This window comes from Neodiprion pinetum, chromosome 4 (genome assembly GCF_021155775.2).
Source record: "Neodiprion pinetum isolate iyNeoPine1 chromosome 4, iyNeoPine1.2, whole genome shotgun sequence".
Taxonomy (NCBI): domain Eukaryota; kingdom Metazoa; phylum Arthropoda; class Insecta; order Hymenoptera; family Diprionidae; genus Neodiprion; species Neodiprion pinetum.
The window spans coordinates 21,418,517-21,443,966 of record NC_060235.2 but is presented as its reverse complement, the minus strand read 5'-3'; the positions used below and the strand labels follow the sequence as shown (position 1 = coordinate 21,443,966).

The 25,450-nt window shown below is 37.5% G+C and overlaps 2 protein-coding genes across 11 annotated transcripts in view; one reads left to right on the top strand and one right to left on the bottom strand.

Moving 5' to 3' along the window:
• The window catches only part of LOC124215832 (RYamide receptor), a 100,891-nt gene extending 75,688 nt beyond the window's left edge, over positions 1-25,203 (top strand). For 6 of the 7 annotated variants that reach the window (XM_069135112.1, XM_069135111.1, XM_069135110.1 and 3 more), the window contains exons 7-9: positions 21,834-21,902; positions 21,979-22,219; positions 23,730-25,203. In XM_069135112.1, the coding sequence (XP_068991213.1) occupies positions 21,834-21,902; positions 21,979-22,219; positions 23,730-23,935 (516 nt within the window). In that variant the 3' untranslated portion in view covers positions 23,936-25,203. Of the gene's footprint in view, positions 1-21,833; positions 21,903-21,978; positions 22,220-23,675 lie in introns of all 7 variants that reach the window. The other variant, XM_069135113.1, reaches the window with a different exon arrangement.
• Positions 130-12,443, bottom strand: LOC124215840 (phospholipase A1 member A-like). 4 transcript variants are annotated; one of them, XM_069135281.1, is made up of 9 exons: positions 12,267-12,443; positions 11,044-11,131; positions 5,338-5,392; positions 4,300-4,448; positions 3,523-3,768; positions 2,066-2,266; positions 1,238-1,397; positions 1,000-1,097; positions 130-370 (listed from the first exon to the last, which is right to left on the bottom strand). In XM_069135281.1, exons 3-8 carry the CDS (start codon positions 5,382-5,384, stop codon positions 1,016-1,018), a joined length of 885 nt encoding a protein of 294 aa, XP_068991382.1. In that variant the 5' UTR covers positions 5,385-5,392; positions 11,044-11,131; positions 12,267-12,443; the 3' UTR covers positions 130-370; positions 1,000-1,015. The 4 variants fall into 4 exon arrangements, with proteins under 4 accessions (XP_068991382.1, XP_046475614.1, XP_046475613.1 ...); XM_046619657.2 differs by lacking the exons at positions 11,044-11,131; positions 12,267-12,443 and adding an exon at positions 5,717-6,057 and having other exon boundaries at positions 131-370; XM_046619658.2 differs by lacking the exons at positions 1,000-1,097; positions 11,044-11,131; positions 12,267-12,443 and adding an exon at positions 5,717-6,057.
• Positions 25,204-25,450: the final 247 nt, after the last annotated feature.

Below are 25,450 nucleotides of genomic sequence, written 5' to 3'. Positions count from 1 at the left end.
CGATTTTCGTTTTTGTTTTTCGCTCTCCTCTTTCCTGTCGGCTGATACCCGCAATTAAGGTATATAAATTTCACATGACTGAATACTGCTTGATGGAAACAATGCAATGTTTAATTTTCATAAAAAATAACAGGTGTTTTCATTATACAAATCGCCCACGTGTGTTTTCCTATCATTTACCTTTTAATTTGTCCAATTTATCATGCGGTTGATCGCAACGCACAGACTTCATAAAACGTGATTTTATACAGAAAAAAGACACAGGCGATATATTTTGTACACGAGTCGTTCAGAGTTTGTATCATTATTACAAGGATGTTTTTCATTTCTGCAATATCCTCGCTCCGTCAGTTTGCACTACGTTGAAAAACTGGAAAGAGAAAGATCAGTAACGCAATCATTCCGAGATAGCGATTCGATTGAGTAGTATTTTTTTTTTCTTTTTTAAAATTAACTATAACATATAAATTATCGTCGAATAAATCGTGTATTTCTCTCGTTGCGAAGTGTGACGGTATGCTTCACTTATCAAACGATCACGAGACGTATACATTGAATACAGCGTCGTGAAATAAATTTACAAAATTCCAACCAACCGGTGGAATGACTAATTTGAAACAATATGATGCATAATGGCAAACTAGTTTCCTTTGCTGGGAGAAAATAAATATAATCTAACAATTTATCGGTTAACTAGACACTCTGCAGTTTAACACAGCGTAATATTCATCTGAAATATTTATTAATTATTTATAATATATGTATAGTGGGAAACATATTTCTTTTTTAATCTGTTTCGCGTATTTGCAGTTCTTTTTTTTTCAACCCTTAAGTACATCTGAATGAACAACTAAAGAAAACAGAATAATGGAAAATTAATATTGTAAATCAAGCCTCACACTTGCTGTTATTCTAAAGTCATGTTATTACATATAGTAGGTATTATAATTTGCGTATTTTTTTATTATAACCATGCAAGTGCGTGAAAACTTTACTAACGCGACATTCCAGCAATTTATTCGTCGGCTAACTTGACGCCGTTTTCTTCCATTCCAAAGGGCGACTGTTGGTTCGTTTTTAAATAAAATAATCCGGTCCTGAAAAATTGCGGTGATGAAAAAACGGGAGAAAAAAAATGAAAGTAGATCGGATATGAATCAAGATTTCATCACTGATGTTATCGTATTGCTCAATAAGAGGTAAAATCGTACAGGATATTTCGATAAAATTAACTTACGTGCCGAAAGGCGTCGCCAATCCCATAGGAACAAGATCCTGTTTCTTGTGTGCGCTCCCTAAAAATTTCGTCCATGTGACGGATTTTGCCGCCATAAATGCTTTCGGGTTTTCAACCGATTCCGCGTAGTATTGCCATGATCTTTGATGGCTGCAAAAATCTGGAAAAAAAAGTTTCAATATAATGTGAATATGTGAAAACAGAAGTTCTGTAATAAAAACCAAATTTATTGAATTTGCGAACACTTTTTCATCGCTTGCAACAATTCGGTACAACATCAATTGACGAGTCTGCACGTTCAACTTTCCGATTTTCTTTATTCAGAGAAAATCTGAGATGTCTGATGCATTTTTTTCCCAACGACATCTCGAAACCATAAATCAACGGATTTTGATGTTCTTGATCGCAATCGGTTCGTTTGAATTTTTGCGTTCGGTAATACGCAACTGGAAAACGGATCAGCCGATTTTTACAAAACTTGGTACATTGAATTAATGTCATTTAACTTATAACTGATGCAATTTTGGGAAAAATTGGTACAGACATTTCCGAGTTATCGCCAATATGTTGAATTTTTTTGTTCGATAATTACTCAAAAATGGAACAACCGATTCTTATGATACTTGGTACATTAGATTGTCGCCATGCAACTCGGAACTTGTTAAATTTTTAGCGAGATTGGCGGAGAGATCTCGCTGAGAGTTAGCCGCGAAAGCAAGAATCAGCTTTCATAAAATTTTCTCAACATTTTTGCAAACAAAATGGTATAGCGGGCAGTTTTCGGATTTTGCAGCTGCTCGTATCAATCGCTCTAATCGATCAGCTCACCTTCCTCGCTGCCTTTTTCGTACTGTAGTGGACATCCTGGCTGAACACGCAGGCCATTATTGGGCCAAAAATCTGCACCGCCGGATGCGTAGCCGTTGCCGTAAATGAAGGCGTCGGTGTGAATAACGTCGACGAATTTCGCATCGGCTGACGTGATTCGCTTGGCAACAGCGAGAAATGCGGGTCCGATGGGATCCAGAGCTGAGAAAAAGGGACGACATTTATCCCAGAAACGGAAGCAGTGCTAGAAATTAATAAAGTGTTCGCGAAGTCGCTTTTTCTGCACATACAGAAGCGATTTGTTGATTTTGTCAAATATGGCGATCAAATATCGTGGCGGAAGGAATGTTTTTTATTATTTTCGTTCAAAGGAATGTCGTTTGATTCAACAAAAAAGTGCTCATTCTTTTTTCATCTCGTATATAGTTGAAAAAATTTCATTTCCCGTAATCGGTAATTCAACAAATTTTTTTTCCTTCTCTGTGTGTGCGTAATTTCAAAGATAAGTTCCTCTAAATATTGAACACAATTTCTGTAAATCTAAAAAATTTTCACGTTCCTGTTACGTGAAAATGTTGAATAGATGCTGATTTAATTTTTAAACAATATCTTTTCTATTCTCGACCTTACTCATTGATCCTATTATAGTTAAATGTACACTGAGAAAAATTTCATTTGTTACAGTAACTAGAAAAATTGAGTAAAACAGGTATCGTTGAGAAAAACTGTTTGAATATTGTTGGAATTACGGAAAACGAGGTACGCGTAACCATTTTGCGCTATCGTCGATCCTTTTTTGGTAATTGAAACGCAAAATCAAGTTTGTTCGCTTTACTGTACTTTTTTAATTAAACAAGGCTTTAACGTCATTTTATTGTTGCACAAGCATTAAGTTTTCGCCACAGTCACCAGAAAATATAGTAACAGTGATCGTAATGAGAAAGAATAGTAACATATACCAGACTTTCCAGTAACAGCTACGAAACTAATTTTAATTTTGTACCTAGAACTATATTTTGTCGATTGTGGTAAAAAATGAAAATAGTCAAGGACTGAGCGGTAACCGGAATTAAAAATTTCTCGCAGTGTATAAATTCTCATTTTAAATCGCCCAAATTGTTTTGCGAACAGAAGATATCCGAGATTTCGTGAAATCAAACGAAGCTTTGATTAATTTCAACACACTTTTCCTTCAGATAAAACGGACGGATTTAAAAAAATATATACCGTGACATTACGAGGATGCTCAGCATAAGGACTCCCCAATTATAGGCAGCTGGGGATAAATTTGCAACTCAAAGCTCTGTTCGGAGTGTACGTGTACCCTGAGTTGCCTGTAATTAGCGCTCCTTACATCGCGCATTCACGTAATCTCACGGTATGTTTAGTTTATTGCGATGCGTACGTCTTTATCCCCTCCGTGCGTGATTGAGTTTCGTAAGAAGATGAAAACGAACCCGTTAGTCGCTGCACCTTGAATACCACGGCGTATTTGTTTATGTATGCGGCCACTTGAGCACCCAGCGAATAGCCCACGATGTGAATTAGCTTCGGGTCCAGAACACCCGCAATCAATTGGCGCAGAGCAATTGCCAATTTCTTTCCAACCGCTTCGGCACTCTCGACGGCCTGAACGTAAGTTCCGTTTGCTATTTCGGCGTAATTCACCGCGATCACGTTGTGATCACCGCGTTTCAGGTAAGCTGAAACGAGATTCATTTTTCACACAACCGTCTTTTCCAATCTTGAAGGTGAAAAATATTTACAACCTTTTAAATTCAATATTCAGAATTTATGAGTTGATTTTGGAAATGATTCAAATATTTTACTCACTCGTGGATAAAAATTTAACAAATCTGTAAAGATCTTTTTCACAAAACAGTAGTTATATAACGGTTATAATTGCTGATATGTTTGGAGTAAGGATAATTGGCAAATAATAATAATGATAACAATATCAGTGCAACGTGAATGACGAGGCTTCGATAAATTATCTTTGATGTTGCAATATAATAAATATATATATATATATATATATAAAAAATTATGATAACAGTAATGTGATAATCGGCAGGTATTTAGTTCCATATTATATACATAACATGAACAATGTGATAAAACGATTTATATTTATATGATAAATACTTGATCATTGACAATTCTCTGCGAACAGATATTGCATTCGTTTATTTTTCTTACTTTCGCGTTGTGGTTTTTGTTTAAACTATAATTACCACCAACAATAGTGCGAACGCTTTCCCGTTCGAGGTTTTCTTGAAAACCGTGAAGGTATAAAACGGTTGGCTTCGCAGCGTCTAATTTCAATGCCAGATTACGTGTTTCCCCAATAGGTACGTCATAATATTTGTTGCTAATAGTTTCCCTGTAACATCAATTACACGCTGAGGCATGTTAGACAATATTTAACAAACAAAAATTAATATATCATGCAACCAATCAATCGATCAATCAATATCCGTTCGACTATCTCTTTATATTACATACATACCGGTTATTCCACGCGAAACGGCACCGGTTCAGTTTTTTCACGTGCGACCAAATTTTCATTCTTTACTATCTTGTGATTCAAGTTGTGTAAAAAGTATGGCATAATTTACAGATGGACGGTTTTTATTGCGTACGCAGGCCATATGTTAAAGAAAAAAACTCTGAATTTTCAATCAAATATTTAGTCAATAAAAAACAACTTCCAGCTGAAAATTATACCATCCTTTGTTCACAACTTGAACTGTACTCGGTAAAATTTTCAAGCGAATCGAGTAGATCCTTAGGAAAATTCCTTTAACCGCAAGTTGCGGGGAGTACAGAATTATTTGCGATCCAAAACTATCGAAGTCTCTTCACGAGATACTTGGTAAGGAATGAAACTTTAGCCGGATCATGATGTAAGGAACCAAGGTGAAACAATGCGTATACGCTTTAGTTGAAACAATCAGAAAACGTATCCAAGTTGACGTCGTATAGACTTGATACTTTGACCTTTAGGGCTTATATTATTATTTTTGCGACTTTTGACTGCACAAACTGGCATCTTCAGCAAACAGAATATACGGAAATAAATAAGTAACCTCAAGTAACCTAAGCAGGATGTCAAATTCGCTAACTATCGGCTAAAGCCTGTCTCGTTTCACGTGGAATACCCCATATGCATAAGCATGCAATATGTGTGATACATGTAATACATAGACATGTATAATATGTGTTAGGATGTACCCACCGATTACAAATTAGTAAAAATTATTTACACTCACCCCACATAAACACGCAGAGATATTCTGGCCAGCTCATTTTCGGTCATGCCTTCGGCTGTCGGAAGAGAAATCACAATCAATATCGGTTGTCAGATTAAGTATCAAGGGAAACAAATGGAACATATATTTATATTTTCAATCCGTTCCTCGATTCTTTCTTCCGCGACAGAAATTTCATCAGGCAAGATTTTTTTCTTATTCGACACTTTTCAAAATTCTGTACACATATAATTGTATTCAAATAATCAGAGCATTGAATTCAAACTTTCGTGAACGTATGGAAGGAAAAAAATGTACACCATGGTATTTTAGTTGATCCGTGTTTTTATTTTTCTTCTCCATTGCTGTTTATAACAATTTCGATTAGTGTGATACCAACCCGGGGTGAAACGAAGAGCGAGAAATTGTACGATAAAAATTAACACGATGTTCGGTTTGCTCCCGTTAAAAATTTTCGACATCTTCGTAGTGATTGTCAGAGCTGCTTCAAACTGCACGAGACTGCAGGAAATTAATTTCTCTTCCAACGATCGAAATTTCAGCGAGTCTTTTACGATTTAAATATTAAACCGATTAGAATTATTATCGCTTGATTTTCATTTGGCTATTCATTTGTTTCAAATGATAATTTATTTATTTGCGAGGCATCGCTGGTGCCAAGATATGATAGAAATTGATTTAAACGTTGCGAAAAACCGGATGTGAATTTTTTTTTTTCTTCACGCGCGTGGCTGTAAGTACCTCGCATATTATCAGGCCAAGTGTATATATCCGCGCAATACAATCAGTCAGTAAATTATTCGGTGCCAAGTTTACGGCGTGCTTGTTTATGGTTTTATCGGAACCTGCAATTACATATGTATCGCTAGAAATTAGAGTTGCATTTTAATCGTCGTTGCAACGCGGCGTCGTTTCCGCCCCGCGTTCATACATTACACAATTACAGTACGCGGATAATACTATCCCAACTGTCAGCGAGCTTTTCTTTCTTATCTTTGCAACACTTGACAAATCTGAATATATGCAAATACAAATTGAAGTACAATTTTGTCAAATTTTATGAACAAAATAGGAGAATGAAGAAAGTTTTTCGATGCATATTTTACACTAAATTTTATTGTTCGTTTAATTATTATCGTATCAGCATTCAGTTTTCATTATTCTTCTGTCATCCGTGTAGCGAAAATGATAAGAAAACAACGGTATAAATACGTGGCTGGCTGAACGCAACGCGGAACGAGGTTCAAATCGAATGGAGAAGTTTAATGTGAAAGAGAGAGATAGAAGATAAAACGAAAACAGCAGCTACGCTCAAGTACCTACAGAATTTCTCATTAATACACTCAACGACTCGTGTTACTCGCAATTAAAAGGTCACCTTTTGTTTAACATTTAACGCAAATGTATGGATTACGTAAGATTATCATATGTGTATACGTAGTGACGCATTATCAGTAATGACTGATCGCGTAATTATTTTTATAGCGGTGATTTTATGGAACTGCAAATTCGACCCGCGACTGATCAAACAACGGTAATTTTCTATTTACGTCGAAGTGTTATCGCAACGTTATTTTCGTCAGCAGTAGTTGTATCACAGTTTTAGTTATACGGCTGTGTAAGTATGTAATGTTATAAAATATGTACTTTGTAAAATATACAGCTGTTCCTATAATGAAGTGTTCTTTAAATAATTATGAAGTAAGAATTGATTGACGGTTTAGACAAATTGAAAACACATTTACGACGATTGTGAATACTTGAGTAAGTATGTTGACGATAATCCCATTAGTTTGCACCGTTTAATAAAAAATTCTGGTAAAATGAGTATCGTTATAATACGGGTCCGAAAATTGTTGAAAATATAAAAAAATTTAGTTACACTGATTATAGTTGTCGGTTCTACCTTTTCCCATTTTTTCTAACACACTGAATTCGTTTGTTTAGTCAACAACATGTTCTTCGGTTGTATAAATACAGTTGTAAAATTAACTTTCATTCTGATACCTATAAAATTTCCGTATAACAGCCAGAACTAGAAATTTCCCTCCGTGTGATTTTACAGAATTTTCATTTCAATATAGTTCGAAATTCTGTCAGAAAATGTCATATGACATTTTTCATTCAGCTTTTATGCTGACTTAAGATCAAGATCCGACGACAATTTTTATCATATTGTACGAGTAATTTTATGCGATTCGTTAAAAACTCTTTAATATAGAAACACTTGAGCTTTCTGAACGTATCAGTGACTTAGGATCGTTAGAATTCAAGAGTTGAAGCCATAACTAATGGAACGAGAGCCGCTGAAGTAGTAGAAGTACGCGTTTGATCGGGCAGCAGTTATTGAAGCGTATCTCTAGTACCAATTCCCGGGGCCTCGAACCACCTTGGAATTCTTTATCGAATGCGATTGCTGCAGTATTTCTATACATGCATATATATAGAATACTCATACATTCAAGTCTAATTTATTATTAATTAATTACATTATCATTAGACCTTGACCTAGATTGAATCGTTTACGAGTGAATTCATACGACAATAATGGGATTAATAGTTTGAAAAACAAAATCACTGATAATAATTTCGATTTGACGAATTTTATCCTTTTTTGAAGTCTAAGTGTATTTATTTGGAGTTATTAATTATTATTACTAGTATTATTATTATTAGTGAATTCACATTTGATCATAAATCATTCGAATAATTGAAAATCAAACGAAAAATCATGATTCGTGTCGTAACAGTTTAAATAGCGCGCCTAAACGTAAATCAAAATAAGAAAACTAGTCAAATAGAAGCAGTGGTTACCACTCGGAGAGAAGACGCCGAAGAATCAACATCTAATCAATACCTCGTGGTCCACATTTTTAATCTATTTGCACATTTCAATATATTCAATTTTACAATCTACATTTTTTTTTTTTTTTAATAACGTTTCGTCACATTTTTTCTAAAAGTGTCAATGCAGACTTAACAATTTTAACAAGTTTATAACATACAAAGGTGAACAGCTATCTACAAAAATGAAATTTATATAACGAAAACGTGGTAAAACGGCTTGACAAAATCCGCAATTAAAATATCTACCCCCTTTTTCACCAACAAACTACGAAATCTCCTTGGATAACGATAAAGAAAAGTAAAAGTTAATTAAAATAAAAAAAACTGTCATTGTTAATAAAAAAGACTTCACGAAAAATTGTCGAATTAAATTTGAAAATTAACATTTATGTATAGAAAAATGGTACATTAATCTTGCGAATGAATGAATAGACGAATGAATTGCTAAAACTAATTAATATTTACAATTTTATTTACACAAGTTCATGCACCTTTTATTTACTCAATTATTATACAAAATCAAAATATATACAATTTACCTAAAAAGAAAGAAATTCACTCAAAATTGATAATAAAACAAAATTGACTGATTTTACATCTATAAATACATGTCTAAACAATTTTTTCTGTAGTTTAATAACGCGCAGCTGGGTGACACTGAATGCTTAAGTATAGAACCCTTATTCGACAACCCATTGCAAAACATTACCACCTGAATGGAGTTGGGTGATGAAGTAACCTAAGGTTCGTAGAACTTTTGAGTTTGTTGCTAATAGAATTTTTTCGCAGGCTACTCTCGCGATAGAAAAGCAAACAAATTCCCATTGTTTCTTATTATTATAATCAATGCTGCCACTGTTACTAATCACTATCCTTTTCAACATTTGTTTTTTTTTACTGTGGAAATAAAATGTCACAAGTTCTAAAAAGGAAAATGAAAAGGGAAACTTGCGTCACTCCGCTGATAATGATTTTTATTTTTTTTCTCACTTTTCGCGGTACCGGAATATTTCTTGTGATAGGCAACAACAACCGTTATAATGTGTTATTTTAAATCTGCATACGAGGATAACATATCGCATGTTCGTTGTTCTTTTTTTTTTGTTGCTTTAGGTTTTTTTTTGCATTGGAAAATATTGGTGTTTGAAATTACATGCACGAGTGATCGTGCGAACGCTGGTACATATTTTGTTACATATTTTCAGTGTGTCAGTGATGGAAAAATTGAGTTTCGATCTAGTTCGAAGCTTTTTCAGAAAAGTTTTATCTCCTCCGCGTTGCGTAGGGAAATAGAAAAAATGAAAGAGAGAGAAAGATAAAGTGAGAGGGAGACTGAATGCAAACGAGAGAGTCGGTGAGTAAGTTATATTCGTATATCTTATAGACACGTGAAGCACTCGCCTCATAGTAAATATGTACCACACATACCCCACGGAGCTTTTCAAGTTTTCTAATCTATTTACCAACTTTTCGAGAGCCGAACACGCGCTACGTCACCTTTTCTTCTGCTTCTTCTTCGCTCGATGAACACAGTTTGAAACGCAATTTTCGAACGATGTATTACAAGTCATTTTACGTTTAAATTATTGACTCTCTGTAGTCGATGAGTATTCTTTTTCTTTCTATTTCTTTCCGTCCAATGAAACACAATTATAATTGAACAATTTTACGCGCTGTAAGATTTTACGAAATTTGAATAATAAAATGCATCTCGGACGTTTTTTCTAGATTTAGTTTACCAAAGGGATGAGCTTTAATTCATTGAAAGTACTGTTAGAATTGGAAAAAAAACTTTTCTTAGACAGTATGAGAAGTATCCGAATTTTTATTGTTATATAGTGTCTGATTATGCCGATATAATATTATCCTCGTGTCTGCAATCGAATTTCGTTTCGGTTAGCGGAGTGCCCGTAATTCAATCGCAAAAAAGAAATGCCAGATATTTGTGAGAGAAAGGAAAGAGTTGGGAAAAAGTTTCATAGCTACGCGGTCGACGAAACTCGGGGTGAAATTCGACGGGAAACTCTGCGTACAGGTTCGTCGAACCCCTGATATTAATTAACGGATGAGACAGCTGGAACGTCAAATGGTCGTTCAAATTGCAAGTCAGATTTTCGTACAATATATATATATACCCAATATACCCCTATAAAATTCAGGAAAAGAAGCGTTGAGTGAAATGGCATTTTAACAAATATTATCGGAAAATGGGTCTTTAAACAAATGACAATGATTCGATATTTTACAACATGAACGCAGCGTTGTCTTTGATCAGCAAAACGCTTAATATTAGTCAGAAAATCGAGTTTTCCTTATCGGTAAAGTTTCAGCTAGCGCAAGTGATATATACACTCATTGCGGAACCGTTCACCGGTTCCAGGTTCTATAATGACCAATTATTTGCTGCTCAGATTTGCATATTACAGTGAAAAAAAGATCTTTCGTATTTTTGCACCGTGGTTTCATTTTAAAAATTACTTTTCACTTGTGTCAAATCAATGGTTTGTATGTTGTTACTGTGATAATGCAGATATTCTGGCTGTTCCTCTTTCTCAACGGTTTCGATTTTCGCATGTGAAAAATAAGTCGGCTGTGCTGAATTGAAAAGTTTGCAAGGAGTAGAAAAAAAAAAAAAAACTAAAAAAAATCACATCATTTCAATTATACAATAACAGAAAAATGAATATCCGTAAATTCATACGTCAACGTAAAATCGCCTGTGACGTATTCGAGCATCTTCGCAACGTTTCAGGTAACTTATCAGAATAAAATCATGTGCAAAGAGATACAGAGAGTGAACGAAAATCGCTGAGAATAAAAATAAGCCGCGCCCTGCTGTAGACCCGCTTTGGTACTTACCGCGTGTGTGTATTTCAAGCCAGATCGGTGTCCGGAGGTTGAAACTCCTTCTATGTAAATCCGTTGGAAAATCCGTCTTTCCTCAGCACTGCAACGAAGAGAGCCAAGAGGCTACAGCTTTGCGAATTTTTAACGAGAAAATAAAGCTTGTGAAAAAATGTAAAATCCGAGGTAAAAGCCGAATACAAAGTACGGAAACATCCATTGTATGTACTACATGTACCATTCGTATGTCGCAGGTATAATAAGATATCATTACTGATGCCGGTCGATTCGACGTTTTTTCTTTTTTCTTCATCCTTATTCTTATGGACATGCACATCTTTTCCTCTCTCTCGTAATCATACCTAAATCGAATGTTATGAATAACGTATTTCTTATCACAATTCGTTCGGTTGAAAAGAAAATCTGAACCGCAGCATGCGAGAACGTGTCTTCAACTAATTGCAGGCGTAAACGTTTATAATTATTAAGATTGAATTAACGAATGGGTTAGTAAAGAAAAAAATTCATTTCTAATTAATAGTGATGAGATTGTGGAGAAAATTACAACGAATATGGTGCTCGTATCATGAAATCATTACGAAAATAGATAAAAAAAATCCAGGAAACTTGTGTCGAATTTACGTAACTTTCGGAATATCGCGTTTGTTATATAACCGAAGGTAATTGAGTGACTGCGATATTTGTTAAAATATAAAGAAGGAATTAATCGAGATAAATGATCTATCGTTACGAATCTGTTGGAATTATTCGTGATAGCGCTGATGAAATCGCTCGGTTAGAAATCATGAAAATCGTTGCTAGTCCTTTGGTAAACATCAAATGGTTTCATATCAGTTCATATTATCATTCTATCGGCTTCTATCCTATCATGTGATTTCGTTGATTGTCCATTGACCAAGTAATTTTCAATTATTTCTTGCGATCTCCTATGATTCTGCCGAATCGGAAAATCAGTGAAAATTGCCCGAAACGTCCGAAAGTCGTCGGCAACCAGAGTTAATATGAGAAATCAATGAAAACCAAAGAATAAGTATCTGTAGAAATCGGTTGTTACAAGTTTCCGAAGTTGTCGAGTTGAGTTTTAAATTCTTGCAATGCCTCGCGTAATCTTGACTAATTTCGACCGTTTCCGAGCATTCTGACCATTCAAATATCGGCATATAGGTTTCAATTTTGCGTGAGAGAAGAAAAAAAAAAAAAAAACAACAAAAACTCACCTACAATGACGACTGATAGAACCAGTTGTGGGTGACAGTGCAAGGTGGTAATTTTGCTTGGGTCAGTGTCAAGCAGAGAAATTATTGAGATGCGACTAATTGTAAGATGGCCGCCATTTTGTTACTCAAATACGACAAAGACTGATGACTTCTGCTTTTGATGGAAATGGCTGTGTCCGAAAGTGCGTGGAAAACTGAGAGGTTAGACTTGAAATTGACCAAGTGGCTATACGATCTCTGTTACGTGCCGCAGTTATTTATCTAGCGTCAACGAATCACGCGTTAAAATGATTATTTGCCTCGAGCCCAAAATAACTTTCATCCATCGCAGCGCGGTGACCTAGTCTGAATATTATTGAACACAACAGAGTTTATACACCGCGAAGAAAAATTATTCGATGATAAATTATTCGTCTTGAAATGCCTTGAAAATATTGACTTTTACTCAAAATTTTGCAGTTTCTGCGAGTGTTTGTTTATTTTTTATTTTCTTCGTCAGAATATAAAATAAATTATATGGAAAATTTCTCTCTCCTTCTCCGCGACGGAAAGAAGGAAAGTCAGAGAACCGTCATCCTTTTTGAATAATGTTCATAGAATAATATTTATGTTCACTACCTGAAAGCTGTGTTTTCACGGACAACAAGAATTGTTTGTATCACGTGTTCAAGTGGCTGGCTCGTGAAAAACTTTTTTGTCAGGCTCCGTCGAGCTATTCCGAATGATCGATCAAAATAATATTAAAGGTGTGTGCTGCGCGTATATCGTACGTCGTTTAATGTAAATATCGACCGCTCAAGTGTTCTAAGCTTCTCGCAACGCCGCAACCAATACAAGCTCATCCCATCTTCCTTTTTGCTGTGTAGAAAGATCCTTTCTGTTTGAGAAAATTAGATCCGACATGCACGCGCGAGTAACACCTGGGAAAAAACAGCCACTTCACATATTTTTACGCTGGAATAAAACATTTGTGAAATATTTAAACGGAGGATCAGAAAGTTTCTAAAATACTTCTTCTACATTCGCTTTGTGCTCTGCATACTTAACAGAACGTCGTCAACGCGTACGTATCAAAGACTTTAAATAAATAAATTTGTATAATAATATTTTTCTAGCATATTTGTACAAGTGTGTTGTGTACGGGACATATTGACGAGCGGCTGTCAAAACGATACGTTGTTTCGGGTACATTTTGAGTCCGATCTCGTCGCTGTTCTCGAGTTAGGGAATGAAGGAAGGAGTAAGAATCGACGCGGGTAAGACGTATTGGAATATGTATAACGATTTATTGGAACAGTAAGGAGTATAAATGTGTAGACGAGTGGACCTTGCGAGTGTTGGAATTAATAGTTAGAAAATGATTTAGGAATTGATTTGTCGAGATATGGATTTGGAAGTTGGAATGGAAGTTGAATCGTCGGTAATGGATTAGAATTGTTCTCGAGGAAAGTTGGAATACAGGTGTAGTGGATGGAGGATGGGTTAGAAGTCTACTTGATGAAAGTTGGGATAGAAGTGATTTTGGGAGAAAAAGTATATAAGTGCAGGTAAGGTGCAATAATCCAGAACAGTGGGGAATAGAATTAGCGGAGTAAGGGCGACAACGACTGACGTGAGGCTCGATGGAAATAGGAGGACAGGGTTGAAGACTATAACGTTACGATAAGGAATGTGGAAGAGTTAGTAAATAGAAGCAAGATGGGGAGAACGTGTGGCGGCATGCCGGACGTAACAAACGTTTCCATTTTTTTTTTTTTGTTTCAACGTACTTTCAACAAAAAAGAGGGATATGGAATTCATTTTCAGCATGACTCCTACATATTAAATCCCGCAGAGCATGGAAGACTGATTATTGAAAAAATGGGGTGCGCGTTGCTAGGGAAAAGAGCCGATTAATTTCAAACTCCGGGATTCGGAGGGTGCAGATTTGCAGGCCACGGGTCATCGTGTATACATTCCACCTTTCTGATAAGAGTGATAATCCCGCAGAATACGCAAGCCGCAGCTTTGAACCGGGGGAGAAAAGGGCCGAGTATGTTGCGTAACCGGAAAGTGGAATGATACATCACCCGAGGAGAAGTTTACTCACAATTAGAGTTTGCGTTTTTTTTTCTGTTCCCTTATGCTTTTCCCTGATTTTTTTTTCCCCCTTAATGAGGGATAAAATTGAGCTGTTCCAACGCGACGAATTAATTTATAATACAGACCGTACCCCGTCCAATTATTGCTGGGCACGCTCCCATGCAAAATCTCCCGCTGTGAAAGGATTATTAATTAATAATACAAACATTAAGACGTTAACGATGACGCGATTTGTCAGACGTTATAATTGGTGTTCCAATATTATAATCTTAAGCCCTTAGGCACTGCGGACGAAAAACTAAGAAATTATACATATTTGAAGGATAATGCCTATATACATATAATAATAATTTGTAAAACTTTCACGACCGCCAATTAACAATTTTGGAAGACACGGAAGTGGAAGAAACGGCATAAACGACGAGTCGAGCGTTTTATTTTTCATCACCACTGATACAACTGTTTCCTATTTTCTGTAAATTTGCAATTTTTTTCGTAACCGAATGCCTCTTACATATTTTTTCCTTGATCCCAGATTATTTTTCAACAGATGTAGACAAACAAAGTAATTCAAACCGTGTAATGATGATAATTTCGATAATTTCATTGATGTGCTGTAAAAACATTGTACGATCGATCAACAGCGATCGATAAACATAAGAAAGCGTGGTACGCATAACCGTGGCTAATTTCGCCGATGATCGGCAAAACGGACGTCCTAGTTAACCGCAAAAAGAAAATGTTTAAAACAGACTCGGGCAGCCTCAGGAAAAACAATTTTCTCTCGCTGACAACGGGGGTCCTTTTCTTCGTCGGTTGGTGGGTAGCGATAGACGCGTGGTCATTTTACGACAATAAGCTTGCCCAGAAGAAGATATACTTCCTCCCGGGTTTCGCTAACACGCTGTGCTTCGTGGTCGTGCATAAAATCCCCATCGAGATGCCCCACAACTCGGCGAACTACGAGGGCGGTGTCCTTGGTCCAAGGATCGTACTGTTCCTGGCGTTGCTGGTCGGCTTCGGGAGCCTGATGTCGTCGATCTACGTCCTGGCGGAAGTCATCTACTACGACGTGATTTCCAAGTACGTCGGCATCGCCGTTCTCGTACAGAATGTCTTCATCCTCGGGTCGACGTTGTTATGGAAATTTGGGCGCAGCCACGAAGACTTGGTGCTCTGAATCGGAAAATTTATCAGAGGATATCCGGATGTCGACGGATGCTGGACGAATGAATAATCCACGTACCTGGTCCTGGGTGAAAGTCACTCCTCTGTGTTCCTGACTAAAAATTTAGCTTTATGACGCGTGAGGTGATTCGTGGGTCCCGAATAAATGTTCCTTCCGGCTTTGTAGACATTGGTCGAGCATGTGGAATGGTCAATTGTCAGGAAAAGAAATTCGTTCCATTCGACACGTCTGAATATACTTGAATATTTGAATCCTTGGTGTAGTAGGTTATAGTCACATGCGGTCAATAAAAAGCAAAGCAACGTTATCTACTCTGTGCCACATTCATTTTTTTATCGTTCTTGGAGAATAGTTTGAGTATAATCGAGAAGGTCGTAAATTTGCGCTGTAAAACATGGCGATGATGGTAAAATTGACAAAAATTAGTAGATTTGGAATACCATAATAGAACAAATTTTCTCATCAATTCGAAAGTTTAACGTCAAATTGTATCGGATTGACACAAGATTAACACAAGATTGGCACAGTCAATTTTTGTTTATACAGAAGTCCGGACTGAACTTTTTCTCACAATGGATCTGCGCTATAGATTGAGCAAGAATTTTTTTCCAACACATGCTCAGAAAGTTTGATTTTCGAAGCCTGTAGAGCGTGCGTGAGGTGCCCCATTTCTGAACAGTGCGGTAAAATGACGCTGGCGCATGCGCTTGGCTGAAATTCTTCATTTTACACACCAGGGCTTTCTTAGAGCATCCTACTTTCCGATAACTTATTTTTACGCGCGAAGTTTATGCACCGCGAATGCCGTCATTGAGCAGAGTTCAACCCGAAGTTTGAACGTTTAGGTTAACTTTCACGAAGTCGGACTTTACATGCCTATAGACATCTTGATTTTCTCCGATTTTAGGTTTATTAGAAAGAGAGGAAACATTCTTTTATGTCGATGGCTTCGGTTCAACATATTTCTTCAATGCAACTTACCTGAACTCAAGGAGCTTCACTCAACGTTTTAAATGTAAAGATTGTCTGCAACGTTGCAGCACAGAAAAGAATTATCTGTAAGAATAAAACTCAAAGGAAAAGAGAGAAAGCAGATCAAGGTTAACAAAGAAACAATTTGCATACTGCAAGTAGGTATGATAAGATGTCATTATTATGTCCATTCGATTCCACCGTCTTCCCATCGATCCGATTTGTCTTTTGTGAGTAAAGGGAATGTACCAGTTCCGTATACATAACTGCTAATTTTCGAACATACTCCTCGATACTTCATTTCAGGTTAGACTAGAAAAATGATCATCCGCCAACCTTCGTATTATACATGCTATATTTGACTCAGGACCGTCATACATAAGGTACTGTAAATTCTTGCACACTGTTTATTTCTCAAAAACGAAATTGAACTGGTCTTATAGAGTACGAATTCAACCACGACACGATATATCAGCACAGCATTGAATGTGGACTTTGCAACCAGAAGCAGCGTCCTTTGAGTATCTAGACAAATTACCGAAAGCGCGTTTTTAGGGCGTTGAAAAGAGATTCAGGATGAGAATTTGAGATAATACTTAAATTGAGAGCACTCACGTGTAATCGCTTCTTTGCGGCGCCGGTACTTCTGATCCTTGCGGGCTAGTCACCACCGGCGATCTATACCCCTTATGAACTGCAGTAATCAATTGAAATTCAATGCTTAAAGTCACTTCAACAAAGTTTCTGAACGCGTTCGAACGTTTCAAACTTCCCAGTAGCTCAAAATACTAATCAAGTTTCAAAGTTTCTAGTAGTATAATACCTAAGGTATACGTCGCTTGTTAGCGCGGTATGATCCTTGTAGTATTAGCTAATTTAAATTTTTTTCAACGTTTCGACAATTCAAAAATGGGAACACAGGTTTTAATTTAGTGTTACAAAATACTCACTGATTGATTTTCGACAGAACTGCCTGTTCACAACAATGCAATCTGATATGTCGGCCATGGAGAGTGAGAGTTGGGAGTTGAAACTGACCATTTAGGTAGAATCGTTGGTATTCTACGCAGTTCTCTAGCTCAAGTCAACAGATCACTCGGTGAAATGATCATTCGCCTGTAACCCGGAATGACTTCACTTGCTATCCAATCAGACGCAGTGGCAGTTAAATTTTATTGGCAGTTAGATTACTCGAGTTCATGTTTCGGTTGAAATGCCTGAATATTTTTATTGTTATTGTGCCTGAAACCTCGAGTAGAAACATATTGCGAGCTAATTCAATCATTTCATTGTCCCAGGTATTTGAAGACAGTTTTATTTCGAACGAAGAAATTGAAATTGAGGAAAATCGTCTTGCTTGAAAATTTATTACGCTAATTTTAATCAAAAAACGATTTATCATACTTGACTAGATTGTTTCAGCTTCAACACGTTTAAACACACGCGGCACTATGTATTCTTAACTAAGAATTTAATTTCGTAGTGCGCGAGCGTTGGTCTAAAATAGGAACCCGACTACATCTCGTCGAGTAAAATCAATTCACTGATTGTGAGTAAAATTCCTATTACTACACTCCTTAGTTTAGGTGTTGAGTTATTACTGATTTTTCGATAAGAGTTGAATTTACGGAGCGGCGTTTGGATTATAAATGAGAAAAGCGTGAGGGGAGATACTAATCAATAAGAAATGAAAGAAAATCTGTGCAGGAGGTACTCGACGATAAGTATACCAGCGAATCTTACGAGTATTCAACTGACAGGAATGACAATTAATTCTATAATTCAACGGGTTCAAGTTAATTGACATTATATCTAATAAAAGGTATAAACGAAAGCCTGTTTTGCATTTGCAAAGATTGTTAATTTCAAACCATTCGCAATAGTCAGCGTATCCCAAAGGCCGTGAATGGCGAACTGGGCTATGGCCCAGCATTTCCCGGAGGATTACCCGTGGGAGTATCCGTTTTTTTTAAAATGACGACGGTCCCTAAGGACGCAGCCTGCCTGACACAGTGGCGCTGATATTTTCACGGTTCGCGGGCCGTAATCAAACCGTACACACCATTTTTACATCAGTTTTTGAGGGCGTTCCAACAGCCTACGGGAACGTAGCTATCAACGCCCGTCGAGTCTGACGACGAGTCTAGACAGTTACAAAAGAAACGATGTGTCGATGTTTGGCGGAGCGGAGAAAAAGGAAGCTGTAATCTCAAGAAGGGAGAATTTTTGGTTGGTCCGATTTTTTCAGCTTTAAAAACTCCGCATTTCTTCCTTTCCGATGAATCTTCTTCCGTTACACATCCTTCAACAAATGATCGGTAAAACACCTGAACTCAGTCGTGCAACCACGTGTTGCGGGTTTTCTGACTCGACGGAGTGGAAACTGTTTTTCAAACGAAACAGAAACGTGTTCTACCGGAATAGCTATAAGCCAGATCGATAAAATTTACCAAGTTTAACGTATAAATTCGGTGGAAAATTCGATTATGCGTGAATTTTTTTCCTACCATAGGTCAGATGCGAAAAAGCGAATCTTTTCGTATTAAAGCAATTTCACCGCGTGACCGTAAATCTGTATCCCATTATTTTTTCGGCACCGTTTGTCAAAGCTTACTCAACACGACGGAACCTTTGACTAGTTTCAAATCGCTTTCAACACTATCTCAGCGAATACTCCTGCACGGTTTCTCGTGAATCGAACTACGCGAGTGTAAAAATTCCAAACGAGCTTCATTCTCGTATTCGGTGCAGTGATCCGAATAATGATGACTCGGCTTACGTTGTGTCAGGTTAGGTATGACGATGATTTACCGTCTAGACAAGCGAGGACTACGAGTTTACAACTTTTGTATTTAACAATACTTTGACCCCCCCGTTGTATACTCTCCACGCGACGATAAATCGACTCCATCATCAGCAACCGGCTGTCACAGATGATGACGGTATTAAAAAGCGACGCGCGAACCGTCGATTTGTTATAAACTCTATTCGCGCGCTCTTCAAACTTCTTACTTTACATTCTTTTAATTTGTTGCCCTCTCGTTGTACAAATTCTCCCAAAGTTGAACACAAAAACACGGTCAGATTGTCTGAAAAAAACCGCCCGTAGTCGGGCAATTCAACGTTCGTCAATGCAACCGTCGTACTGCATTTCTTGCGAAATTTGGGTTGCCTGACTGCAGGCGGCAATTTAAACTATCGCAGTATAAATGATCGTACGTTCTCTCTAATTTACGTACGAAGAGACATTGCTCTCGTTAGTTTTTGCATCTTATTATCTGTCAGATCATTTATTTCTCCACAGTCTGATGTTCAATTTCGATTAAAATTTGAGAAGTCTGGTTAGCAATTTACGAATCGATTATACATGCGAACAGGAGGGAGAGATGAGTGAAATGTTGTGTATAATGGCAATTAACTCGCAATGTTTTTGCAGTCCTTCTATTATACTGATAATATCTAACTTCGCGTGATTGATCCCTCACAAATTACCCGCCTATACGGATAGGAATATAATATTTGGCTATATCGTAACAGCTGATCGTTGTATAGATCGTACAAAGGTTAAACTCCTCAGACTCAAAGGTCAGAACTTGGGGACTAAATAATCGTTTAACTCGAAGGCGGCAAAGTACCCGGAATCACGCGAACTGGCGGTTCTACACAGCTGTACCACCCAGGCTCGAGTATCTTATACATACCTATAATAATCTATCTAGGAGCTCGTGCCGCGGTGTTAACGCCCATTGTTCAATGGAATCATCATTTACTTTCGCCAGCCTATTAATCTTGGTGAAAATTTTCGCGTTGAAGATCAGAAGCAAAAAGGAGCATCGTTGATGAAATTCAAGCTAGTATTCACGCGCCGCATTTGGTAATTCATTGCTACTGCAACTGCTACGTCTAAAACCGAGAAAATCCCCTAGCCGTGTAATAATCTGGGGAAAAAGTTAGACGCACACTCATACAATTTATACAATAGTTTATAGGCGTAAATTATAATGCTCAATTTTATCCCTACTGATGTAAAATAATCGCGTAATACGGTTAAATCTGCGATGAGAGCAACCGTCCCGCGGACGCACTCAGTCAGCCCTTGAAATTTAATAAGGTTATAAAAAAATCTCCACGTCTATGTCTGTCTTGGCAATTTTATCTTCTTGCCGCTCAATCTTCAGATAGAGCGAATGGAGGGACGGCGGGTTTCATGTACCTTGTTATTATTATGGTATATCAAAAAAATTAACGACCAACAGAAAATTAATCCGTTGCTATGGTAATACGGTAATTTTCACTGACAAGAATAAATGAAAATAATCATTCACGCCAGCTGTATCAACAGTGTAATCTCTCGGATGATACTTTCGCCTGTTTTCACACCAAACATTCGATTAGCGCATATTTTTTTTCGACTGCCAGATTATTCACTTCACCTGCCCAGTTTCATATCGAATAATACGCAACTGTGGGAATTCGATTCAAGTCCAACTCACGTGTCATCATAGGTAAGGAAATACCGCAGGCATTACACATATGTGTGAATTTTAACGGGCTGGTTAAATTCGTGCGAAGTGATCCAACTGCAGAATTTGTGGTGTAAGCTCACCCAATTTTAATCCTGACACAGTGGAATGTTCATTCGCTAAGTCCTACAACCTCAAACGAGGTAAATCGCATTATATCGCCAGTTACGTGGGAGATTTACAGTAATTTGAACCGTCCATCAGAGCTGGTCTCTTGTTGAGCCATTTCCCAATGAAATTTAATCTCTCCTCTACACGGCGGTCGTAATTAAAGCTCTCTTCTTTCTCCATTTGGACTGACAAAATGCCATATTGCTCCTACTATTTGCCCTTTAACTTATATTATAGATATCCCTATTTCTTAAAGTATCCCACGATACATGCTTGCAGATTTTTTTATTTTCCTCGTGTCTAGAGAGTTGCAAAAATTTGATCCCTGCGCAAATTCTGTTTCCCTCTCTTTTTCTCCCGACTCCGATCTAAAAAAAAAAAAAAAAAACCGAACAGCAAAGAAGGATATGTCTCTAAAAGAGGGAAAAGAAAACGTAGGCAAAAAATATGAACAGAAAAAAAGCTGCAGGCTGATTTTCAGTAGTCGTGTAATCCTCCGGAAGTACCGCAAGAATTGTCAGGACCAAGATGACGGTGTAAAATCGTGTGGGAGTTAATTCTGGCCTCTCGTTTATAAATTGTACAATCTTTCGAGGTTCCGCCCGATGAAGCGACGCAGTTTATCGTTCCTGATCGATTGTTAAAATTGCCGTTATCATGTTCTTCATAGTTTCTTTTCTCTGTTTTCAGATGGTGAAGATGATGATGACCGTCGTGATTGTCTTCACGATATGCTGGCTTCCGTTCAACGTACTGACGGTGAGGAATCGAATGATGTTTTCGCACTCCGTGATGTTGTTCGCAGATCTGTTCCAACGGCATTGTTTTCCAACAGCTCGGCCTTGACCACGATGACCGGTTACGAGAATGGTCGGGATTGCCCTACTTGTGGGTCGCTGTGCACTGGCTATCCATGTCTCACTCCTGCTATAACCCGGTTATCTACTGCTGGATGAACGCCAGGTTTAGAGCCGGGTTTCTGCTGACCCTTGCACGAGTCCCGTGCATGCAGCGGATCATCCCTCAGGGTCGTCGAAGAACGCACCATACAAGCATGGCGGGAATCGCTTTAACCGGTAATGAACGCGCCTTTCATTATGCTGCACGTTTCGTCATCTTGAATAAACTGAGAGCGAACTGTAGAAACTAGTGCCCATTCATACGTGCGAGTAAATTTCTCTAGGTTCATTCTCAGCTGTTGGGCTTTCCTCGAGCGTGAAATCATAACTAAACTATTCTTGCCGTCATTTTCTCTTGTCCGATACAGCGCTCGGTGCGTAAAGGTTTTCTAAAATTATTTTAAGCCCGATATTCAATTTAAAGTGGGTTATGATCGGTTTTGCCCATTTTGGTTTCACAATTAAGTATATCGATTCCAAAACGGATATGGTTCACTCTTGTAGTTTGTGTTTTTCTTGATTAATTCAGCATTAATGGTCGGCCGAATTTTGCAGCGTTGATTACAGCTTCAGACTTGCTTGACAATGATTCTAAATTATTTCTTTTGTGAGTGTATTATTTCTAAGATCGTTTCTTCCAAAAGTAACACGAGGATTCGAAACGGACTTGCTGAGGGACGAACATTTGTTAGTTAATAATCTTGGATATGAAATATCCCAAGTAGAGTGCAGTAAATACTTCGCATCGCATTCAGAGCCGAGTTCATGGAATTTGATAGCATCTGCACTTCATAAGACTATATTGATTAAACCAGATATAAGCCGCAGATCGAATCAGTAATCCCAAATTGCCTAAATCGAAGTCCGCAAGCTTGGCTCTGAGTCTGCCAGAAATTTGTACACGTATAGATAACGTACACGTACACGTACAATCGCAATGCGTCCAATCTAATTTCCTTCCACAGCGTTCTAAGTGCTGAAATATTATATCTGATCTAATTTACAAGATGAAAAGTCGTCACTCAGCAACTCCGTCGGTTCTTCATGCTTCGCTAACATGCCTAATTTTTTCCAAACCCACGAACAGCACCCCACCAATCCACAACAAGCATTATCAGCTGCGGAAGAGGATCAAATACGTCGATCCTCAACAGAAATAATTGAAAAATTATCGTTTTTACAAGTCTAATTTCTGCAATTAACCATTGCCATTTCAAATAAGCTAAAATAACGTTGACTGTGATTTTATAGATTTCAAATGATTGAAGATTTGACAGTTGATTTTATTTTCATTACGTATTCGTGAACAGTCGAACATAGAAGAAACATATCACGCAGTCTCTGCTCGTTAAAATACGAATATTCTTGAGCTAATAACGCACGATCATTTTTCTTTTTTTTTTTTTTTGATAAAGTGAGTGTTCGACGGCAATTGTTTAAATACCGTCTATTAACCGCCTGCAGCCAACATGTGAAACAGATTAACAAACACCAACCGACACACACCTGTTACAAATTGAAAAAACAGAAACACTATACATTTATGTAGGAATATCATCGAATACTGCTGGACCTTCACTTGAAACCGACGTGGTGAACGTAGTTGATATTCGAAAGTGACGGTTCGTTGCAGACGTGGCCTCCTCGCACGATCCGAAGAAATGATCCTTCCCTGATCGCGTTGCAGGATTGGAGGCTCCGGACAACTCGATTCTCCGGAGGATCAACACCTGCAGCACTTATATTAGCGTCAGGCGGAAACCTAGCGGGCATCATTACGCTCCTGCACGATCCGCTAGTCTCCGTCACACGGATCTTATCTCGACGAGATCGGGTCAGGCGCAGAGTCGCCGTCTCATTCGGCTTGACTCACATCCGGAGGAACGGATCTAGTCGAAAATTAACAGAATTGAACTATACATTTAACTCGACGTCATTCTTCTCATTGTGCGGACAACTTTTAGCAGCGTGTGTCAGTGGGCTGTCCTTGCTCTTAGTTTGAACCACTTCCCTTTCTTTTTTTTTTTTTTTTTTTTATCGAACAAATCAGCGCCTCGTGTCGATTTAATAGACTTTCTGAGAGAATATAAATTTGACTCTGTACGTCGCAATTTGCGGACAAGGTATTTATCGGTTTTTTACTCTTACCGAACATGAGATGGAAATATGATGGGGTAAATCAGCCTGTCTGTAGGCAACTAGATTTAATAGGTGAGATAATGATTGTTGTCTAATTGTCTATGCGCAGGAGTCCTTGGAGTGATGTGAGTCGCCTGCACACAGGTATTTTATTTATTTTCGTAATTTATTCTCATACAGAGGCATACGAATAATCGAGAGAAATAATATGCATATGGTACTGTAAATACATTGGAATAAGTATCGTAACGCAACATGTCCTCGCAAGCGATTTTACTCTACTGTTTGGATCTTTTTTTCTCTGTGAGTTTAGATTTTCAGAGAAATATTCTTTCATTGTTTTTATCGGATCTACCGGGTTCTCCACAACCAAAAATCCCGTCGCGGTGCAATATTGCAGTATTCAAACGTCTGATTTAATCGTTGCGCGGATACCATCGCATGTCGTTGTTGATAATTCGTAACATCGAAGTAAATAATTCTAGTCGCACACCCCATGTACAGTAGAATATGAAATAGAGCTGCCTAGCCATAAAAGATAAATAATGACTGTACTGCTACGGGGAAAAACAAAAAGTACGAATAAACATTGAGTAATTGTTATCTTATATTTATTGTTAAATGTAAACTGTGTAACGCTTTGCATAAGATTTTTGTTTTCGTTTATATAATAATGATATTGGTATGTACACATAATGATTTGTATACATTCATATGAATATATGTTACCAGTATGTATATTTTACAATGTCTAACAACGTTACAGGTAACAAATACGTAATCATAATTAATCTGTAAAAGACTGTTGACCATAATGCGCGATAAATGAATCTTGTCGTATTTAGTGTCACTAATTCAGCCGTCTCGCAAAACGAAACTAACAAATACGTTTTGGGTATACTTAACGATTTATATTAATGAAGTATTACGTACACAGTCATCCGCAACATGCCAACGCACAGAGGAAATTCGCTACTAAACGCGTCTCGCCCCTATACAGTGTAATAAAATGTTTCTATATATAAAACACATATATTGATATTCTTGTAAACCGAATGGTAATTTTCTCCCTTGCGTTATACGTTTCCCCAGGGAATATCCGCACCTGTCTATAACACGGTTTTAATATCGTTGATGTAGGCTTACGGCGGAATTGGTGGAAATTTTTGCAGTGTTGAGCGGAAGCTTAAAGCGTAAAACGACACGGTCGAAGTACTCAGTACGAATTTCTCATCCCTTAATGGAATATTGAGGACCTCCCCTTCGATC

Bases quoted from the DNA above. Each gene is read 5' to 3' on its own strand.
- LOC124215840 (XM_046619657.2), bottom strand. From the start codon at position 5,798: ATGTCGAAAATTTTTAACGGGAGCAAACCGAACATCGTGTTAATTTTT. The intron at 3,769-4,299 runs GTAATTATAGTT...ATCTCGTTTCAG, and splicing joins CGTTCGCACTATTGTTGGTG to CTTACCTGAAACGCGGTGAT. The intron at 1,398-2,065 runs GTGAGCTGATCG...TTTTTTTTCCAG, and splicing joins CGAAAAAGGCAGCGAGGAAG to ATTTTTGCAGCCATCAAAGA.